The sequence below is a fragment of the Staurois parvus genome, unplaced genomic scaffold (assembly GCF_062004578.1).
Source record: "Staurois parvus isolate SC_StPar_1 unplaced genomic scaffold, SC_StPar_1.0 ptg000615l, whole genome shotgun sequence".
NCBI classification, from domain to species: domain Eukaryota; kingdom Metazoa; phylum Chordata; class Amphibia; order Anura; family Ranidae; genus Staurois; species Staurois parvus.
In genome coordinates this window covers 625,432-644,060 of record NW_028318411.1, presented here as the reverse complement: position 1 = coordinate 644,060, position 18,629 = coordinate 625,432, and the positions used below count along the sequence as shown (strand labels likewise).

General features: G+C 51.0%; 1 protein-coding gene across 1 annotated transcript in view; it reads left to right on the top strand.

The window, feature by feature from the left end:
• Positions 1-18,629, top strand: part of LOC149449522 (transient receptor potential cation channel subfamily M member 2-like) — a 372,880-nt gene that overhangs the window by 300,850 nt on the left and 53,401 nt on the right. The window contains exon 25 of the mRNA XM_089693136.1: positions 17,323-17,377. Within this exon, the coding sequence (XP_089549262.1) occupies positions 17,323-17,377 (55 nt within the window). The remainder of the gene's footprint in view (positions 1-17,322; positions 17,378-18,629) is intronic.

The following is an 18,629-nucleotide window of genomic DNA, read 5'->3' as shown; positions in this document are numbered from 1 at the left end:
AAATTAAACGGGTATATGTTTTAGTGGGTAAAAGTTGTTGCATAGTGTTAGGTAAGTATTTGTGGGCTGTAGGTACTGTGGTGATTGCTTTACCCCCCTCCACGTGAGGTAATTATTACAGTGCTGAAAGGCTTAGGTTAATTGTTAACTGTTGTAAGATCTGTGTACAATGTTTTGTGGAACTACTGCTCCCAGCAAGCATGCAGCAGGGGGTCCTTTCTGTTACATGTGCATGTTAGTGTGATATGTTGGTGTTTTATGTCCGTTCTGTGATTGTGCCCAAATTGTGTTGTATGTGTACTTCATATTGTTGTGTAATTGTCCAGTGTATGTTCTGTTCAAAAGTCTGTTTTATGTAAGAGGCAATTTTGAGGCTAGAGGCTGCCGTGTGCTTCCCTGTGGGGGGCCATTCTAGTGTTACCATGTGCTCCTCTGTGGGGGGTCATTCTAGTATCTGCCATGTGCTCCTCTGTGGGGGGTCATCTTCTTGACTAAACCACATGGACTCCTTTTGTTTGGTGGCCATTTTGTTAATGACCATGTGCTTTCCCTGTTGGTGGCCATTTTGTTGGCTACCATATGTGCAGTAATCTCTATGCAATGTGCATGAAGTTTCCTATATGCATTTGACCCATATTGTGTTTTTAATCCAAATTTTTTACAGTTTCATTTGTTTGCTTTTAGCTTTAAATTTGCGTATTGCCAGCCAATTTAAAGTGTGTTAAGCGAGTTTTCCCTTCACGTGTTCCACATTTAATGAGCGCGGTGTAGTCTGGGTTTTTGCACATAGATTTCTTGTATAGTGATTATGTTTTTCTTGTGTTTTTCCTGTTAAAAGTAGTTCCTTATTGTAAAGCGGGTTTGTTTTAACCTGCTGTGTCGCGTGTTTCACGTCCAGCAGACTTTTTGTGTAAACGGTTCTAGGTGGTTGCAGTAAAGATTGCGTGTATAACGTGGATCGTTTAGCGGTGCTGATAGGAGTGATTTTTGCGTCAGCAACAAGGTTACTTTTGGCGCAGTTTTTCGGTTTACCTCGGTGTAATTGTTTTACTGTGAAACGTCCCGTGTTTTTCATAAGGATCCACTTTGTCCTTTTTAACAGTTTTTCAGGTTGAAAAGAGTTTTTTTTTTTCTGTGTGTATTAGGAAAGTTTTTTTTCTTTTTACACAAATTTCCTAAAGGTCAGTTAGCAGGTTTCTGCCCAACCAGTGACCCCTAAGTAACATCCAAGAACCCCTCTTTTTGTTTTGACTTGTGTTAGCTACTGTGTGCAGGGAGAGAAAAGCCACTTTCATCATTGTGCGGTGTGGCCTGCCAAACACAGTGGGTGATGAGAACCACATAAATTACGCTGTGTGAGTGGGCGGTCCAGGGAAATCCTGGTCACCACAAACACTTCGGGTGGTCAGGATCACACAAATTGCGCTGTGGGAGTGGGAGGTGTGCTCTCAGTCTGACCGCCACTTGATGCGCTTCGGGTGATCGATAAGTATCACATAAATTACGCTGTGCTGGGAAAGTGGTGGAATCAGGCCTCTCGGTAGGATCCCACCGAGTGCTCCAGGGGGTAAACAGGTACCCGGACGCGGGATATATACCAGTGACTAGTCACGATGGGCAGTAGTCAGTCCATGAAGAGAGAGGGGGAACCAGCCCTCTTCAGGGTAAGGACAGCTGCACAACTGATGAAGGTGAGTTTGGGGGGGAAGTCTACAGAACCCCTCAAAAGGTGGAATAAATGGTCGAAGGGTACCAGATGGGAAATTCCCCGGGAAGGTACATTTGACGCATGGAGGTGGGAAAAATTCATCTCTGAATTTGAACCACGGATGCAGGCGTCAGAACTAGAGATCGCACAGCTATGGCTTCACAGGTCAATCCAATTAGGGAAGCAAGGCATACATAAACTGGTGTCTGTCCGGAAGAACCAGGTGATGTATACCTGGCCTCCAGAGGGAATAAAACAGGAGGATCCAGTGTCAGAGGTGGAGGAAGCTCTTTCAGGGCTGACTCTACTAAGGCAGGCAGGATCAGGGTCTGCTGGGGTCCCCCAACAACCAACAGTGGCTGAGATAAGTATAACTGCACCTGTCTCTTCTGTTAGTGACGTCACTCTTGACATACCTTCTGTGTCTTCTGTCTCTATGCCTCAGCCTCTGCCTCTACTTCTCCCTTCTCCCTGCTTCACCCCAGCTCCTTCTGTTTCCAACTATGAAGCCTACTCAACAACCGATTTGCAGACTATCTGTGAATCAAGGGGAATAGACACCCGGTTAAAAAACAGGGCGGATTGCATCAAAGCGCTACGAACCACTGATCAGACCCCTGCCCCCCAGCTATACCCTGATCTGAGGGACCTCAAACCTGAAGGTGCAGTAAGCGAGGTGGTTAATCTAAGCCCACCGATGATGCTGGGTCAGCCCTTGCACTCTTCCCGGACCGAGGCCTATCCAGTCAGGGTGCAGCAATTTGAAGGTCCTCCCAATGCACGGGGGGAACGGACTTTAGGGGAACGGGTAGTTTGGCATGTCCCCTTCACCCCGGCAGAGATCCGCACTATTCTGGCTGAGCTCCCGGACTATCGAGTCAATCCGAGAGGATTTGCTCGAATGTTTGGACAAAACCAGTTCAGCTATGGTATGAGCGGGTCAGATTGTGCACAGATCCTACGGGCAAAGGTGGGCATGGAAGTGGCCAGTACAGTGATTGCAGGGTGCTCTATAACCACTCATGAGGAGATGACTTCAGGGGGCAAAGAATTCTGTACACAGCTAAAGGCAAAGCTTCCAGAAATGTATGGTGCTACCTCTACTACGGACATGATGAAGCTCACCCAGGGTCCTAATGAGGAAAGCGCCTGCTTCTGGCGCCGTCTCAAGCAGACGGCACTGGATGCGGATCTGGAAGTTGGACCTGATGCTCCAACTGAAGGGGTAAAGGTGACCGCGACGCACATTCTGTTGCGGGCCAAATTTTTGGAAGGCATCGATACTAAAATTCGGGAAAGGCTGGTTCTGGCCCGACCCGAATATAATGAGATGTCTATCCCTGCTATCCTTTCCACTCTTGCGGCAATAGAGAGGGAAATGGATAGAAGAAAACAAGACAAGGCCAAAGTTCTTATGTCCCAGACCCCACACGAAAAACCAAGGGATCCGGGTCACAGGAAGGATAGGCCCCCACCCAGGTGCTTCCAGTGCCACCAAACGGGGCACATAAGGAGGAGCTGTCCCCAATTACCTAAAGGTCGGTGGCAGTTCATTCCTGATGAGTCCTCCGCCCCTATGACCACCATGGTAAGTAACTCCTATGAATTCTCATAGGAAGTTGACAAATCGGTGTCGGCCCAGATCCATCTTTTTCTAGAGGAATTAAAATATCCCCTCCCTTGCCTCACTGACACCGGTGCAGCAAGAACGGTCCTGCGAAAACAGGACATCCAAGGCAAGGTACCCCTCTCAGGGGAAAGCCCTCCTAACCCCTACTAACCTCACTATCAAACGATGCACTATTCTTAACCCAGCTTCTCTTCTTCCTGTGTCGGAAGATGAGAAGGGGGGGGAGGACAACAATGACAGTGCTGAATTTTGCAACACGACTAACAATACTAACACCTCTTCTGCTAACATGTCTTCTTTGTCCACTACTAATCTCTCTTCCAAAGGACACGACTGCATTTCTTTGGTGGAACTGGAGTCAGCGGCGACACACCCCATATCACCCCGAGAGTAGCGGTAAGGTTGAACGTCTCAACGGAATCCTTAAAAACAGGATCTCCAAAATCATGGCCGATACCAAAAAACCTTGGCCTGAGTGTCTCCCCATTGCCCTCTATTCCATCCGGAATGCCCCTCGGCAACCACATGGGCTGTCACCCTACGAGGTGTTGTTTGGGGGACCTCCCAAAACAGGGTTGTACTTTCCTCAACAGTTGTCGTCTTTGCATTCACAGCTTACAGGTTATGTGCAATCTCTGCAACGGGAGCTGCAGAAGATACACCATCGGGTTCGCGAATCGCTCCCCGATCCAAATACAATAACAGGTGTTCTTTCTATTGAGCCAGGTGATTGGGTCGTCCTAAAGAAACATCAAAGAACCGGACTCGAGCCACGGTTCACCGGACCATACCAAGTCCAGCTGACGACACCTACCTCACTCAAACTCGAGGGACGAGACAACTGGGTGCACGCAAGCCACTGCAAGAAGCTTTTCAGCTACACCAGAGAATGAGGGGTGTCATTTTCCTTTTTCTTTTTGTTTGTATGTCATACATGTGTGTGAACGGAGGAAAAGACGGCAGATACCCCAACCTTTTATTTAAAATGCACCTGCGTTTAGCCAGAACCGCCAACAAAACCAACTGTTGGGTATGCTCAAAGCCCCCACCCAGTCATCACATGTCCGCAATGGCCGCTGTTCATGCCCTATATGACATCCGCGTCGGCATGAAAAAGCAAGGGACCCCTGGTCAGCCCCCACGTAGACATTTGTCGGTAGAACTTAATGACACATTTTTAGCAGGTAACATCAGTTTCAGCACCAATATTAGCTCTAGCTCCTGTAGGGCCCTCACCAGTCCATTATGGGTAACTGGGCAGCTAGGCAGCCCTCAGGTGTGCTTTAACATCAGCTTTGGCACAGGTAACAAGTTTGTTGGGACTACCACCTGCGAGGGAGGTATAACTGTCAATCTGACTAACCAGACTTCCTTTCTGAGTAACCACACTGACCGACCAGACCACGTGTGTTGGAAGGACGGATGTGATGTGCAGACTGAGGGAGCAATCCCCCAGTCTGTGCAACTGTTGCTCAGTACCAGAGGCCGAACGAGGAACTCCTCCTGTTCTGCTCTGACAGGTCCATACTATTTTCTGTGTGGTTCGGCAGCCTATAGAACATTTCCCCAGAACGCGAAAGGTTCGTGTGCCCTCATAAAGCTAGTCCCCGCATCCTATGTAGTGATGGACCATGAAGAGTTGATGGTCCACAAGAAGGTAAGGATGGCAGGGAGAGTTCGCAGGGAGCTGTTCTCTGAGGGCGACCAGGCATGGGCTTGGTTCCCCTCATGGACAGGATGGGGAATAGAACTTATGAAGCGCCTGAACAATTTTTCTGTCATCGTGGATAGTATGTTTAACGAGACCGTAGAGGCTGTCAGAGAAATTGCCCAAGAACAACGGCAGATGGGAATTTTAGTGCTTCAGGAGAAGATGGCCCTTGATTATCTTTTAGCCGCCAAAGGGGGGTTCTGTGAGTTCATCGGAGAGGATTGTTGTACTTGGATAGAAGACACCGATGACAAGGTCCAGGCCCATATGGACAAAGTTAGTGAACTACAGGGAAAAGCTAGAGCTATAGCTAGTGAGGGTTGGAATCCGTTCAAGGGTTTGGGAGGATTGGGAGATTTCCTGTTCTCCATCGGATCTTGGTTGAAGGAAGTGGGAGTGTATATCCTGATGCTTCTCTTTTTCATCTGCCTTTTATATGCCGCGGTGAGATGTTCCTGTTGCCTCATCGACCGTGTAAACCAAGCTTGGGCAGACGACCACATCTCCATGCCCGCTCCTGGGATCCCACTCCAACCACTGATCGGAGGAAGACCTCACCAACCATCCACCTTCTCTACAGATTACGTCCTGGCTTCCCTCTAATTTATCTCTCTGAAGACCACATTCTCCAAGACCTTCAAGCAAGCTTCAAGCCTCATCATTGTTTGTGTCTGCGATTTGGAAAACTGTCTGGGTCGAGACCAGCCTTGTGTGGCCCCGTCTGCAGGGGCAATTTGAGAATCTATTGCTGGATCTCCCCAGACCACCGTGGGATCACAAGCTTTATTCATACCACAAGTCTGTTTGTGGTTTTTGCAAGAGCCTTCCTGTAGTGAAGGTTCCAACGCTCTTGAGGATCATCGCTTCAATCAAGCCTGTTTGCGTCGAGTCTGCGTCGGGTCTTGTTGTTTCAGGTACCCCGTGGAGCTTTATTCTCAGGGACAACTACAGGAACTCTTTGAAGTTTGAGACTACACCCATCAAGCTGAAGAAGATCAAGAAGGGACACGAGGAGAATATGATAAAACAGGAGGGAATGTCATGGAAATTTTGTATTGTTGGTCGAACTTTAAATGTGTCATGTATTCGTGTTATTCATATGTCTCTCGTGTGGCTTAATTAAAGCTCTGAAGGCTGCAATTGGGCCATGCGCATGTACAATGTATGTATTACAGTACTCGGCTTGGTAATGGATGAGATGGCAGATCTGCGCTTATAGACCGGCGTGTATACCACCACGGCATTCCATGCGAATGCTGCTGTCAGTAGACCGTGGGCCTGTATCCACATATCAGCAGCATGGTACCACGTGGGCTTCATAACGCAATGCGCAAGCGGTGTGAACTCCACGTGTAGGCTTATGCATATCTTACAACCCATTACCAACTTGAAACTGTATCTGGGATGGATGTGTTTTAATAAAGATCGTATCGGGCCCATCCAGGTACAGACTGATATTTTTAGAGAGTGCTTGTACAGAGAATGTACATACCAATAGAAGATAGTAGGACAGGAAATATGACCTCAGATGGCTCATAGGGGGGAAGGGGAGGAAGTCTGCTGACCTCAGAAGGTTCATGGGGGAGGACCAGTGATAGATAATAGCAAAGGCTATGCTCCAATTGGAATGTACATCCTCTGTATAGGCAATCCCCATTGTATTGTTCGGTGGGAGGGATTGACTTTATTCATGTGGGGGGCATGTGTGTATTCTTAATAAAACAGAGAGCTGAGCCTAAAATCAGCCCTTATGTGAGTTGCAACCAGCCTTAGAGTGTCGTGTGATCATTCCAGGGTAACGGAGCTCCATCACCCACAAATTCAACAGAACCAAAGTATTTGGATGGGCAGGAATCGTGTAGTTTGGCTGCAGTCGTGGTAAGCGAGATTCGCACAGCTTTATGGGGGATTTCTGCGCATCCAACTGCGAGTACTCACGGTAAGGAGAAATTCGTTAAAGCGAATTTCCAAGACAACGGTCGGTGGGTACGTCAGACACAACCGTTAGTTGGCATGGCCCGGGAGCAAGCCCACTGAAATCACGTGTCCTCTACCTGCCCCTGTCCTTTGGTGTTCCCTCACCAAGCGAAGTATCGCATGCTGTGGGCTCAGCCCCACTGTACAGTGAGGAAGAGCTAACAGAGGGCGGTCAGGAACGGGGGGAGACATCCGCCTCTTCAGCAGCCAGGCGAAGAAGTACTGGCGAGGAGAGTGGCTCGGTAGCCGGTCTAGAGACAGGTCTGTCTCCTGACCCACACGCAGCCGAGGGGGCTAGTAGTGAGGCGGAGACCCTAATTGATGATGATGAGGCTGATCGCACTTGGCAGCCTCGTCGTCATCAGGCTATTGCTTCCGCATCATCAGGAGAAGAGGGTGGCAGCTTGGCAGCGAGCAAAACAGTCGGTGGGTTGCCCAGGAGGCAGCAGGGTAACAGCAGTGTCAGTGGAGGCAAACGGCCACGGAGTAGAGCACCAGCTCCACTGCAGCCTACCACCACGGCCAGTAGTAGTGCCGGTGTGCACGGAGGAAGTAGCAGTCAGCCAGTGAGGAGTATCGGGGGCAAAGTTTCCTACTCGGCGGTGTGGCAATTTTTCGTCAAGCCGCCCGAGGAAGTAAACGTAGCCGTATGTCGACTATGTGGCCAGAAAGTCAAGCGTGGCCAGGGGGCCCATGTTGGGACTACAGCGTTGCGTCAGCATATGCAGCGTTGCCATTTGGTGGCCTGGGAAAACCGTGATAAAGATACGGCGGTTCTGCCTGCCCCAGCCCCCGCTCCATCACCCGCTCTGTTACTTGCTCCGTCACCCGACGTCAATCACCCTCTATCAGCCAGTCAAGGCTCCAACACCTCTGCTGTGGGGAGTTGTCGCTCGTTGGCATCTTCCGCTCGTTCAGATGCTCCTTCTCCTGCTACTCCTCTTCACGGATTCCGTCAGCAGTCTTTCTTGGAATCCGTTTCCAAGAGACAACAGTTTGCGAGCACGCACCCGACGGTGCAAAAGCTAAACGTCCTCCTGTCCAAGTTGCTGGTGCTGCAGTCTCTCCCTCAGCACCTTTCCGAGAAATGATGGCTTGTGCCGCGCCGCGGTGGAGAGTGCCAAGCCGGCATTTCTTCGCCAAAAAGGCAGTGCCAGCCCTGCATTCACATGTAGAAGAGATGGTGGGCCAGTCTTTGAGCATGTCGGTCTCTGCTAAAGTGCACGGCAGCGCCGACGTGTGGAGCTGTAACTACGGTCAGGGACAGTACATGTCATTTACGGCCCACTGGGTGAACGTGGTGCCGGCACAGCCGCACCAGCAACTTGGACAGGTCACGCCGCTTTTGCCTCCACGTTTGCACGTCCTTGGTCCACAAAAGATGTCCGCCTCTACCACCTCTTCTTCCGCCGTGTCCTCAGCCGCCACCCCCGTGCCAAGTCCCATTACCCGACCGGCATATCACATGTGCAGGGCGCAACGGTGTCACGCTGTGCTGCACCTGGTATGCCTTGGCGAACGTAGTCACACAGGGGAGGAACTTCTGAGTGTAATGAACAGAGAAATCGACAGATGGCTGTCTCCGCGCAAACTGAAAATCAGAACCATGTTGACCGACAACGGAAAGAACATGGTGTCTGCTCTGCGTCAAGGAAGGTTGTGCCATGCGCCATACATGGCTCACGTGTTCAATCTGGTTGTCAAGCGGTTCCTAAAATCCACCATCCCACTGCAAGACATCCTTAAAATGTCACGTAAATTTTGCATGCATTTCAGCCATTCCTACACCGCAAAGCACACCCTCCTTGAGCTGCAGTGGCAGAACGGAATTCCACAGCATCGCCTGATCTGCGACGTTGCAACAAGGTGGAATTCAACCCTACACATGTTAGACCGCCTTTACGAACAGCGAAAGGCCATCACCGATTTCCTGATGTTACAAGCGGATAAAGGTACTCCCCTGTGTAACTTCGATGTCAGCCATTGGCAGCTCATGCGTGACACCTGCCGCTTGCTCAGGCCCTTTGAGAAGGCCACGCTATTCGTGAGTCGGCAGGACTATGGGATGAACGACGTCATTCCTCTGTTGCACGTCCTGGAACAAATGCTGTTAACAATGGCTGGTCAGGGTGCGGTAGACGTGGCGCACAGATCTCAACGCCACATGACCCCTGTGGGGGCAGGACAGGAAGAAGAGGAGGAGGTAGAGGAGGACATTGGTGCTCAGGAATTATTGAGTGAAATGGGTGGTTTTTCCACTCAGCGGACAGGAGCATCTGGTAGAGGAGGAGGAGGAGGAGACAGAGGACCCAGACGCACCGTGGCAGTATGCTGTGGAGATGGAGGCAGGGAGTCCCTCGCATTCCTTGGCACAAATGGCCCATAGCATGCTCGCTTGCTTGCGTAGCGACAGCCGAATAATAACCATCAGACAGAGGGATGACTTTTGGCTGTCCACCTTGTTGGACCCTCGCTACCGTTCAAAAATGGTGGCCTTTTTCACACCTGCTGAGAGGGAGGCCAAAATAACGTACTATAAAAACCACCTATGTAGTCAGTTGGTCTCTGCCTTTCTGCACCAACGTCCATCCTCAGACACTGTGGGCCCTGTGCGCTCGCGTTCCGCTGCCATGGCAGCAGGGGAGGGGTGGGGTGGTAGGAGCAGTGGCAGCTCCACCAGCAGCGGCTGCCTCAGTCTGCAGTCGATGATGAGTAGCTTTCTTCACCAGCGCAGTGAGGAAACTACTAACCAGCCGCAGCAGCAGCAGCATCAGGTGGACCTGGAGCAGGAGCTCAAACAACAGGCTTGGGCCTACTTGGACAGCACCCTGCCAACCGAGGTAGACAATCCCCTTGACTACTGGGCAACGAAACTTGACCTTTGGCCCCAACTAGCTGAATTTGCCCTTGAAAGGCTGTCATGCCCGGCCAGTAGCGTGGCATCGGAGCGCATGTTTAGTGCGGCAGGAGGTATTGTAACTCCGCGGAGGACACGACTGTCCACCCAAAGTGTGGAGAGACTCACGTTTGTGAAAATGAATCAGGCGTGGATTAGTCTGGATTTCAAACCACCAGTTCCTGACACAACTGACTAAATCCGCCATGAATCATGCCACAAACATGTGCCACTTTCAGGTCTCCTCACACTGCTGGTGTGTTCCATTTTTTGTCATAGGGTGCTGGCAGATTACGGGCCTCCCATTGCTGCTGCCAGGCCTGTAATCTGCCATGGGCCCCCGTACCGCCTCCTCATGCTGCTGCCAGGTCCAGAGTGTCTCATGGGTCCCTGTACGGCCTCCCATTGCTGCTGTCTCCATCGCCACACTCTGCCATGTGCCACTTTCAGGTCTCCTCACACTGCTGGTGGGTTCCATTTTTTGTCATAGGGTGCTGGCAGATTACGGGCCTCCCATTGCTGCTGCCAGGCCCATAATCTGCCATGGGCCCCCGTACCGCCTCCTCATGCTGCTGCCAGGTCCAGAGTGTGTCATGGGTCCCTGTACGGCCTCCCATTGCTGCTGTCTCCATCGCCACACTCTGCCATGTGCCACTTTCAGGTCTCCTCACACTGCTGGTGGGATCCATTTTGTCATAGGGTGCTGGCAGATTACGGGCCTCCCATTGCTGCTGCCAGGCCTGTAATCTGCCATGGGCCCCTGTACCGCCTCCTCATGCTGCTGCCAGGTCCAGAGTGTCTCATGGGTCCCTGTACGGCCTCCCATTGCTGCTGTCTCCATCGCCACACTCTGCCATGTGCCACTTTCAGGTCTCCTCACACTGCTGGTGTGTTCCATTTTTTGTCATAGGGTGCTGGCAGATTACGGGCCTCCCATTGCTGCTGCCAGGCCCGTAATCTGCCATGGGCCCCACTACCGCCTCCTCATGCTGCTGCCAGGTCCAAAGTCTCTCATGGGTCCCTGTACGGCCTCCCATTGCTGCTGTCTCCATCGCCACACTCTGCCATGTGCCACTTTCAGGTCTCCTCACACTGCTGGTGTGTTCCATTTTTTGTCATAGGGTGCTGACAGATTACGGGCCTCCCATTGCTGCTGCCAGGCCCGTAATCTGCCATGGGCCCCAGTTCCGCCTCCTCATGCTGCTGCCAGGTCCAGAGTGTCTCATGGGTCCCTGTACGGCCTCCCATTTCTGCTGTCTCCATCGCCACACTCTGCCATGTGCCACTTTCAGGTCTCCTCACACTGCTGGTGTGTTCCATTTTTTGTCATAGGGTGCTGGCAGATTACGGGCCTCCCATTGCTGCTGCCAGGCCCGTAATCTGCCATGGGCCCCCGTACCGCCTCCTCATGCTGCTGCCAGGTCCCGAGTGTCTCATGGGTCCCTGTACGACCTCCCATTGCTGCTGTCTCCATCGCCACACTCTGCCATGTGCCACTTTCAGGTCTCCTCACACTGCTGGTGGGTTCCATTTTTTGTCATAGGGTGCTGGCAGATTACGGGCCTCCCATTGCTGCTGCCAGGCCCGTAATCTGCCATGGGCCCCCGTACCGCTTCCTCATGCTGCTGCCAGGTCCAGAGTCTCTCATGGGTCCCTGTACGGCCTCCCATTGCTGCTGTCTCCATCGCCACACTCTGCCATGTGCCACTTTCAGGTCTCCTCACACTGCTGGTGTGTTCCATTTTTTGTCATAGGGTGCTGGCAGATTACGGGCCTCCCATTGCTGCTGCCAGGCCCGTAATCTGCCATGGGCCCCCGTACCGCCTCCTCATGCTGCTGCCAGGTCCAGAGTGTCTCATGGGTCCCTGTACGACCTCCCATTGCTGCTGTCTCCATCGCCACACTCTGCCATGTGCCACTTTCAGGTCTCCTCACACTGCTGGTGGGTTCCATTTTTTGTCATAGGGTGCTGGCAGATTACGGGCCTCCCATTGCTGCTGCCAGGCCCGTAATCTGCCATGGGCCCCCGTACCGCCTCCTAATGCTGCTGCCAGGTCCAGAGTCTCTCATGGGTCCCTGTACGGCCTCCCATTGCTGCTGTCTCCATCGCCACACTCTGCCATGTGCCACTTTCAGGTCTCCTCACACTGCTGGTGTGTTCCATTTTTTGTCATAGGGTGCTGGCAGATTACGGGCCTCCCATTGCTGCTGCCAGGCCCGTAATCTGCCATGGGCCCCACTACCGCCTCCTCATGCTGCTGCCAGGTCCAGAGTCTCTCATGGGTCCCTGTACGGCCTCCCATTGCTGCTGTCTCCATCGCCACACTCTGCCATGTGCCACTTTCAGGTCTCCTCACACTGCTGGTGTGTTCCATTTTTTGTCATAGGGTGCTGGCAGATTACGGGCCTCCCATTGCTGCTGCCAGGCCTGTAATCTGCCATGGGCCCCTGTACCGCCTCTTCATGCTGCTGCCAGGTCCAGAGTGTCTCATGGGTCCCTGTACGGCCTCCCATTGCTGCTGTCTCCATCGCCACACTCTGCCATGTGCCACTTTCAGGTCTCCTCACACTGCTGGTGTGTTCCATTTTTTGTCATAGGGTGCTGGCAGATTACGGGCCTCCCATTGCTGCTGCCAGGCCCGTAATCTGTCATGGGCCCCAGTACCGCCTCCTCATGCTGCTGCCAGGTCCAGAGTCTCTCATGGGTCCATGTACGGCCTCCCATTGCTGCTGTCTCCATCGCCACACTCTGCCATGTGCCACTTTCAGGTCTCCTCACACTGCTGGTGGGTTCCATTTTTTGTCATAGGGTGCTGGCAGATTACGGGCCTCCCATTGCTGCTGCCAGGCCCGTAATCTGCCATGGGCCCCCGTACCGCCTCCTCATGCTGCTGCCAGGTCCAGAGTCTCTCATGGGTCCCTGTACGGCCTCCCATTGCTGCTGTCTCCATCGCCACACTCTGCCATGTGCCACTTTCAGGTCTCCTCACACTGCTGGTGTGTTCCATTTTTTGTCATAGGGTGCTGGCAGATTACGGGCCTCCCATTGCTGCTGCCAGGCCCGTAATCTGCCATGGGCCCCACTACCGCCTCCTCATGCTGCTGCCAGGTCCAGAGTCTCTCATGGGTCCCTGTACGGCCTCCCATTGCTGCTGTCTCCATCGCCACACTCTGCCATGTGCCACTTTCAGGTCTCCTCACACTGCTGGTGTGTTCCATTTTTTGTCATAGGGTGCTGGCAGATTACGGGCCTCCCATTGCTGCTGCCAGGCCTGTAATCTGCCATGGGCCCCTGTACCGCCTCTTCATGCTGCTGCCAGGTCCAGAGTGTCTCATGGGTCCCTGTACGGCCTCCCATTGCTTCTGTCTCCATCGCCACACTCTGCCATGTGCCACTTTTAGGTCTCCTCACACTGCTGGTGTGTTCCATTTTTTGTCATAGGGTGCTGGCAGATTACGGGCCTCCCATTGCTGCTGCCAGGCCCGTAATCTGCCATGGGCCCCCGTACCGCCTCCTCATGCTGATGCCAGGTCCAGAGTCTCTCATGGGTCCCTGTACGGCCTCCCATTGCTGCTGTCTTCATCGCCACACTCTGCCATGTGCCACTTTCAGGTCTCCTCACACTGCTGGTGTGTTCCATTTTTTGTCATAGGGTGCTGGCAGATTACGGGCCTCCCATTGCTGCTGCCAGGCCCGTAATCTGCCATGGGCCCCAGTACCGCCTCCTCATGCTGTTGCCAGGTCCAGAGTCTCTCATGGGTCCCTGTACGGCCTCCCATTGCTGCTGTCTCCATCGCCACACTCTGCCATGTGCCACTTTCAGGTCTCCTCACACTGCTGGTGTGTTCCATTTTGTCATAGGGTGCTGGCAGATTACGGGCCTCCCATTGCTGCTGCCAGGCCCCTAATCTGCCATGGGCCCCTGTACCGCCTCCTAATGCTGCTGCCAGGTCCAGAGTGTGTCATGGGTCCCTGTACGGCCTCCCATTGCTGCTGTCTCCATCGCCACACTCTGCCATGTGCCACTTTCAGGTCTCCTCACACTGCTGGTGGGTTCCATTTTTGTCATAGGGTGCTGTATGGCCTCCCATTGCTGCTGTCTCCACCGCCACACTATGGCTCCACACTCTGGTTTTGGCCCCGTGACTGCCCAAATGAGTGAAGTGTGCGGTGATTCTAAGATCGACGGCACTCATCTGCATGTCATACTGACTGACAGTATTATTTCTCTTCCCCAGCAGACTCCAAGGGCATTTAAATTAAAGGTACAGTGTTCTGCACTAATATAAAGGCTCTCTGAAGCCTAGAAACACCCTTTTATGAGTTAAATTCGCAGTGAATATATTCGCATCGATTCGAATTTATTCCTCGAATTTGCCGAATCAGCCGAATCGAATTTTTGAATACTTCGCTAATCTCTACTCACAATACCTCTGGCCACCACAGGAGGGGACTTCCAAAATCCTGCTGGCTGACCACACATGATCAAATATATACCTGTGCAAAAGTTTTAGGCAGGTGCTCAAAAAACGCTATAAATTAAGAATGTTTTTAGAAATAGAAGTATTAGTAGTTTATGATTATCAATTAACAAAATGGAAAGTACACGGACAGAAGAGAAATTCAAATCAAATCAATATTTGGTGTGACCACCTTTGCCTTCAAACCAGCATCAATTCTTCTAGGTACACTTGCACACAGACTTTGAAGGAACTTGGCAGGTAGGTTGTTCCAAACATCTTAGAGAACTAAGCACAGACCTTTTATGGATGTAGGCTGCCTCATATCCTTCTGTCTCTTCATATAATCCCAGACAGACTCCATTATGTTGAGATCAGAGCTCTGTGGGGGGGCAAACCATCACGTCCAGGTCTGCCTATTCTTCTTTACACTGAAGATAGTTTTTAATGACATTGGCTATATGTTTCGGGTCATTGTGCTGCTGAAGAATAAATGTGTGGCCAATCACACACCTCCCTGATGGTATGGCATGATGGATATGTATTTGCCTGGATTTCTCAGCATTGAGGACACCATTGATCCTGACCAAGTCTCCAACTCCATTTGCAGAAATGCAGCCCCAAACTTGCCAGGAACCTCCACCATGCTTCATTGTTGTTTGCAGACACCTATTATTGTATTGCTCTCCAACCCTTCAGTGAACAAACTGCCTTCTGCTACAGCCAAATATTTTAAAATTTGACTTATCAGTCCAGAGCACCTGCTGATGTTTTTTCTGCACCCCAAATCCTATGTTTTCATGCATTGTTGAGTTACTTAGCCTTGTTTCCACATTGGAGATATGGCTTTTTGGCAGCAATTCTTTAGTGAAGACCACTTCTGGTCAGTTGAACAATAAATGTGTGTACCTGGTTCCCACTGGTTTCCACCAGGTCTGTGCTGTTGGCACTGTTGGACATCTTCTGATATCGAAGGAAAGTAAGCATGATTTGTCTTTCATCTGCTGCATTAAGTTTCTTTGGCCAACCACTATGTCTACAGTCCTTATCATTGCCCGTATTTTTGTGCTTCTTCAAAAGAACTAGAATCTTCAAAAGAACAGCACATCTTGAAACCCCAGTCTGCTTTGAAATCTTTGCCTGGGAGAGACCTTGCTGATGCAGTATATCTACCTTGCTGATGCAGTATATCTACCTTGTTGTGCTCAGTCTTGCCATGGTGTGTGACCTGTGACTACTGATGGGCTGATCACCCCTCTGTTCGGTTCACGGTCGCACATTCCAACCTACAGAATGTTCGAATGTGAACTTCAAACATGAACAAATTACTGAGCGGTATCTTACTACATCTGAGGTATGAGGTGTTAAGATACCGCTCAGTTACTAAAATACCTGTTATATTATTAAGTAATTTTAGTAGTGAAACATTCATTATTGTTTCAGCTGTCTGTGGGGTTCCCCGCTGACAGCTGAATGTAAAATTAATTGTCGGCATTGCCTGACAATTTAATTAAAAAAAAAAAAAACAATGTGGGGTCCCCCCTCCCATCCATACAAAGCCCTTCGGGTCTGGTATGGATTTTGAGGGGAACCCCCCACACCAAAATTTTAAAAATAAATAGCGTGGGGGTCCCCCCCCAAAATCCATACCAGGCACTTATCTGAGAATGCAGCCCAGCAGGTCAAGAAAGGGGGGGGGGAGCGAGCGAGCGCCCCCTTCCTGAACCGTATCAGGCAACATGCCTTCGCCATGGGGGGCTGCTTTGGGGCAGGGGGTGCTCCTCCTCCCTAATGCACCTTGTCCCCATGTTGATGGATACAAGGACAACTTCCCCAAAACCCTGGGCCGTGGTTGTGGGGGTCTGCGGGTGGGGGGCTTATTGGCATCTGGTAGCCCCCTTTAACACGGGGGTCTGCAGATCCCGCCCCCCACGTGAATGAGTATGCAGTACTACCTATTCGCATGCTTGCACGCAAAGGCGAAAGCACGTGTCGGCCCAACACGCACACAAACTGTGATCGTCCCACACATGTGAGTTATCACCACAAAGGTCAGGCCATGGGCACTAATTCTAGTAATATACCTCCTCTGTAAATCTAAAGCGGTAACCTGTAAAGGCTGTTAAAGCGTTGCCTACGGATAGTAAAATGTACATCGTTTATTGCCGTTGCACAGGCGTGCATTGTTTTAAAGAGTGACATGCTTGGTATCTATTTACTCAGTGTAACGTCACCTTTTATATTTAAAAAAAATAGATTATGTTTTGTGGGGTTTTTTTGCATTAAAATTCATAAAAAAGGTATTTTTTTCCTCAAAAAATTGCATTTAAAAAACTACTGCGCAAATACCGTGTGACATAAAAAAATTTGCAAAACCCACCAATTTATTCTCTACGGCCTCTGTTTTAAAAAATATATAATCTCTGAGGGTTCTACATAATTTTCTAGCAAAAAACCCTGATTGTTACACAAAATTCCTGAAAAAGCCTGGTCCTTAGGTGGATAACCTGTTTCCCTGCTGATTCTGCAGCCAATGGTCTGATGAGGGGACAGTTGTCCATCATTATTCTCACACAAGGCTGTCAGAAGCTACTTGACATCTAGACAGGGGCAGACTGGCAATTCATGGGGCCCCTGGGCAATAGGGGATCATAGGGCCCCTGTGTCCTCGCCCACACTGAAATCACACCCAAATAAGCCTATGAAAGGTACCAGAGCCATGGGGCCCCCTACTGACCCTGTCAGTCTGCCCCTGCATCTAGGTGTTAATTACTTCAATCTCCAGGCTCAGGAGCAGTTTATTGAGATTCTAATATCTGATTATTGTCTGCTACCCTGACTGCTGAACTAAGAAAAGTGCTGTATCTGTAATATCATACCGCTTTTACATTTATGTTATATAATGTATTCCTGACGTGCCATATTTGTGTCTGGTGCAGTGTCTCCGCCATGCTGTGTCTGCTGGAGCAAAAGCTGACTGTTCTGGAAGAGCAGGTATATTTCTTAACCACTTCAATACCGAGTACTTTCAGCCCCTTCCCGCCCACAAACAATTTTCAGCTTTCAGCACTGTCGCACTTTGAATGACAATTGCGCAGCCATGCAACACTGTACACAAACTACATTTTTTACCTTTTTTCCACACAGAAAAGTTTACCATGATAGAAGCAGCTAATAAGTTATATCAAATTAGACATGAAAGCATCCACAGTTCCAAAAGTTTGCTCACAATTGCGACAATTGGCTGACCTAGATCGCATGGATTGCTCTGAGCAAAAGGAAGTCTCCCCCCTTCACATCACTCCCCACAGTAGTGTCCTCTGTCCCCCTTTACATCACTCCCCACAGTAGTGTCCTCTGTCCCCCTTCACAATATCTCCCACAGCAAAGTCCTCTGTCCACCTTCACATCAACCTCCCACAGTAATGTCCTCTGTCCCCCTTCACATCACCCCCCACAGCAATGTCCTCTGTCCACCTTCACATCACCCCCCACAGCAATGTCCTCTGTGCACCTTCACATCATCTCCCACAGTAATGTCCCATGTCCCCCTTCACATCACCTCCCACAGTAATGTCCCCTGTCCACCTTCACATCACCCCCCACAGTAATGTCCTCTGTCCACCTTCACATCACCCCCCACAGTAGTGTCCCCTGTCCCCCTTCACATCACCCCCCACGGTAATGTCCCCTGTCCACCTTCACATCACCCCCCACAGTATTGTCATATGTCCACCTTCACATCATCCCCCACAGCAATGTCCCTTGCCTGCCTCCACATCACCCCCCACAGTAGTGTCATCTGTCCACCTTCACATCACCCCCCACAGTAGTGTCATCTGTCCACCTTCACATCACCCCCCACAGCAATGTCCCCTATCCACCTTCACATCACTCCCCACAGCAATGTCCCCTGTCCACCTTCACATCACCCCCCACAGCAATGTCCCCTGTCCACCTTCACATCAGCCCCCACAGCAATGTCCCCTGTCCACCTTCACATCACCCCCCACAGTAATGTCATCTGTCCACCTTCACATCACCCCCCACAGCAATGTGCCTTGTCCACCTTCACATCACCCCCCACAGTAGTGTCATATGTCCACCTTCACATCACCCCCCACAGCAATGTCCCTTGCCCTCCTCCACATCACTCCCCACAGTAGTGTCATCTGTCCACCTTCACATCACCCCCCACAGCAATGTGCCCTGTCAACCTTCACATCACTCTACACAATAGAGTCCT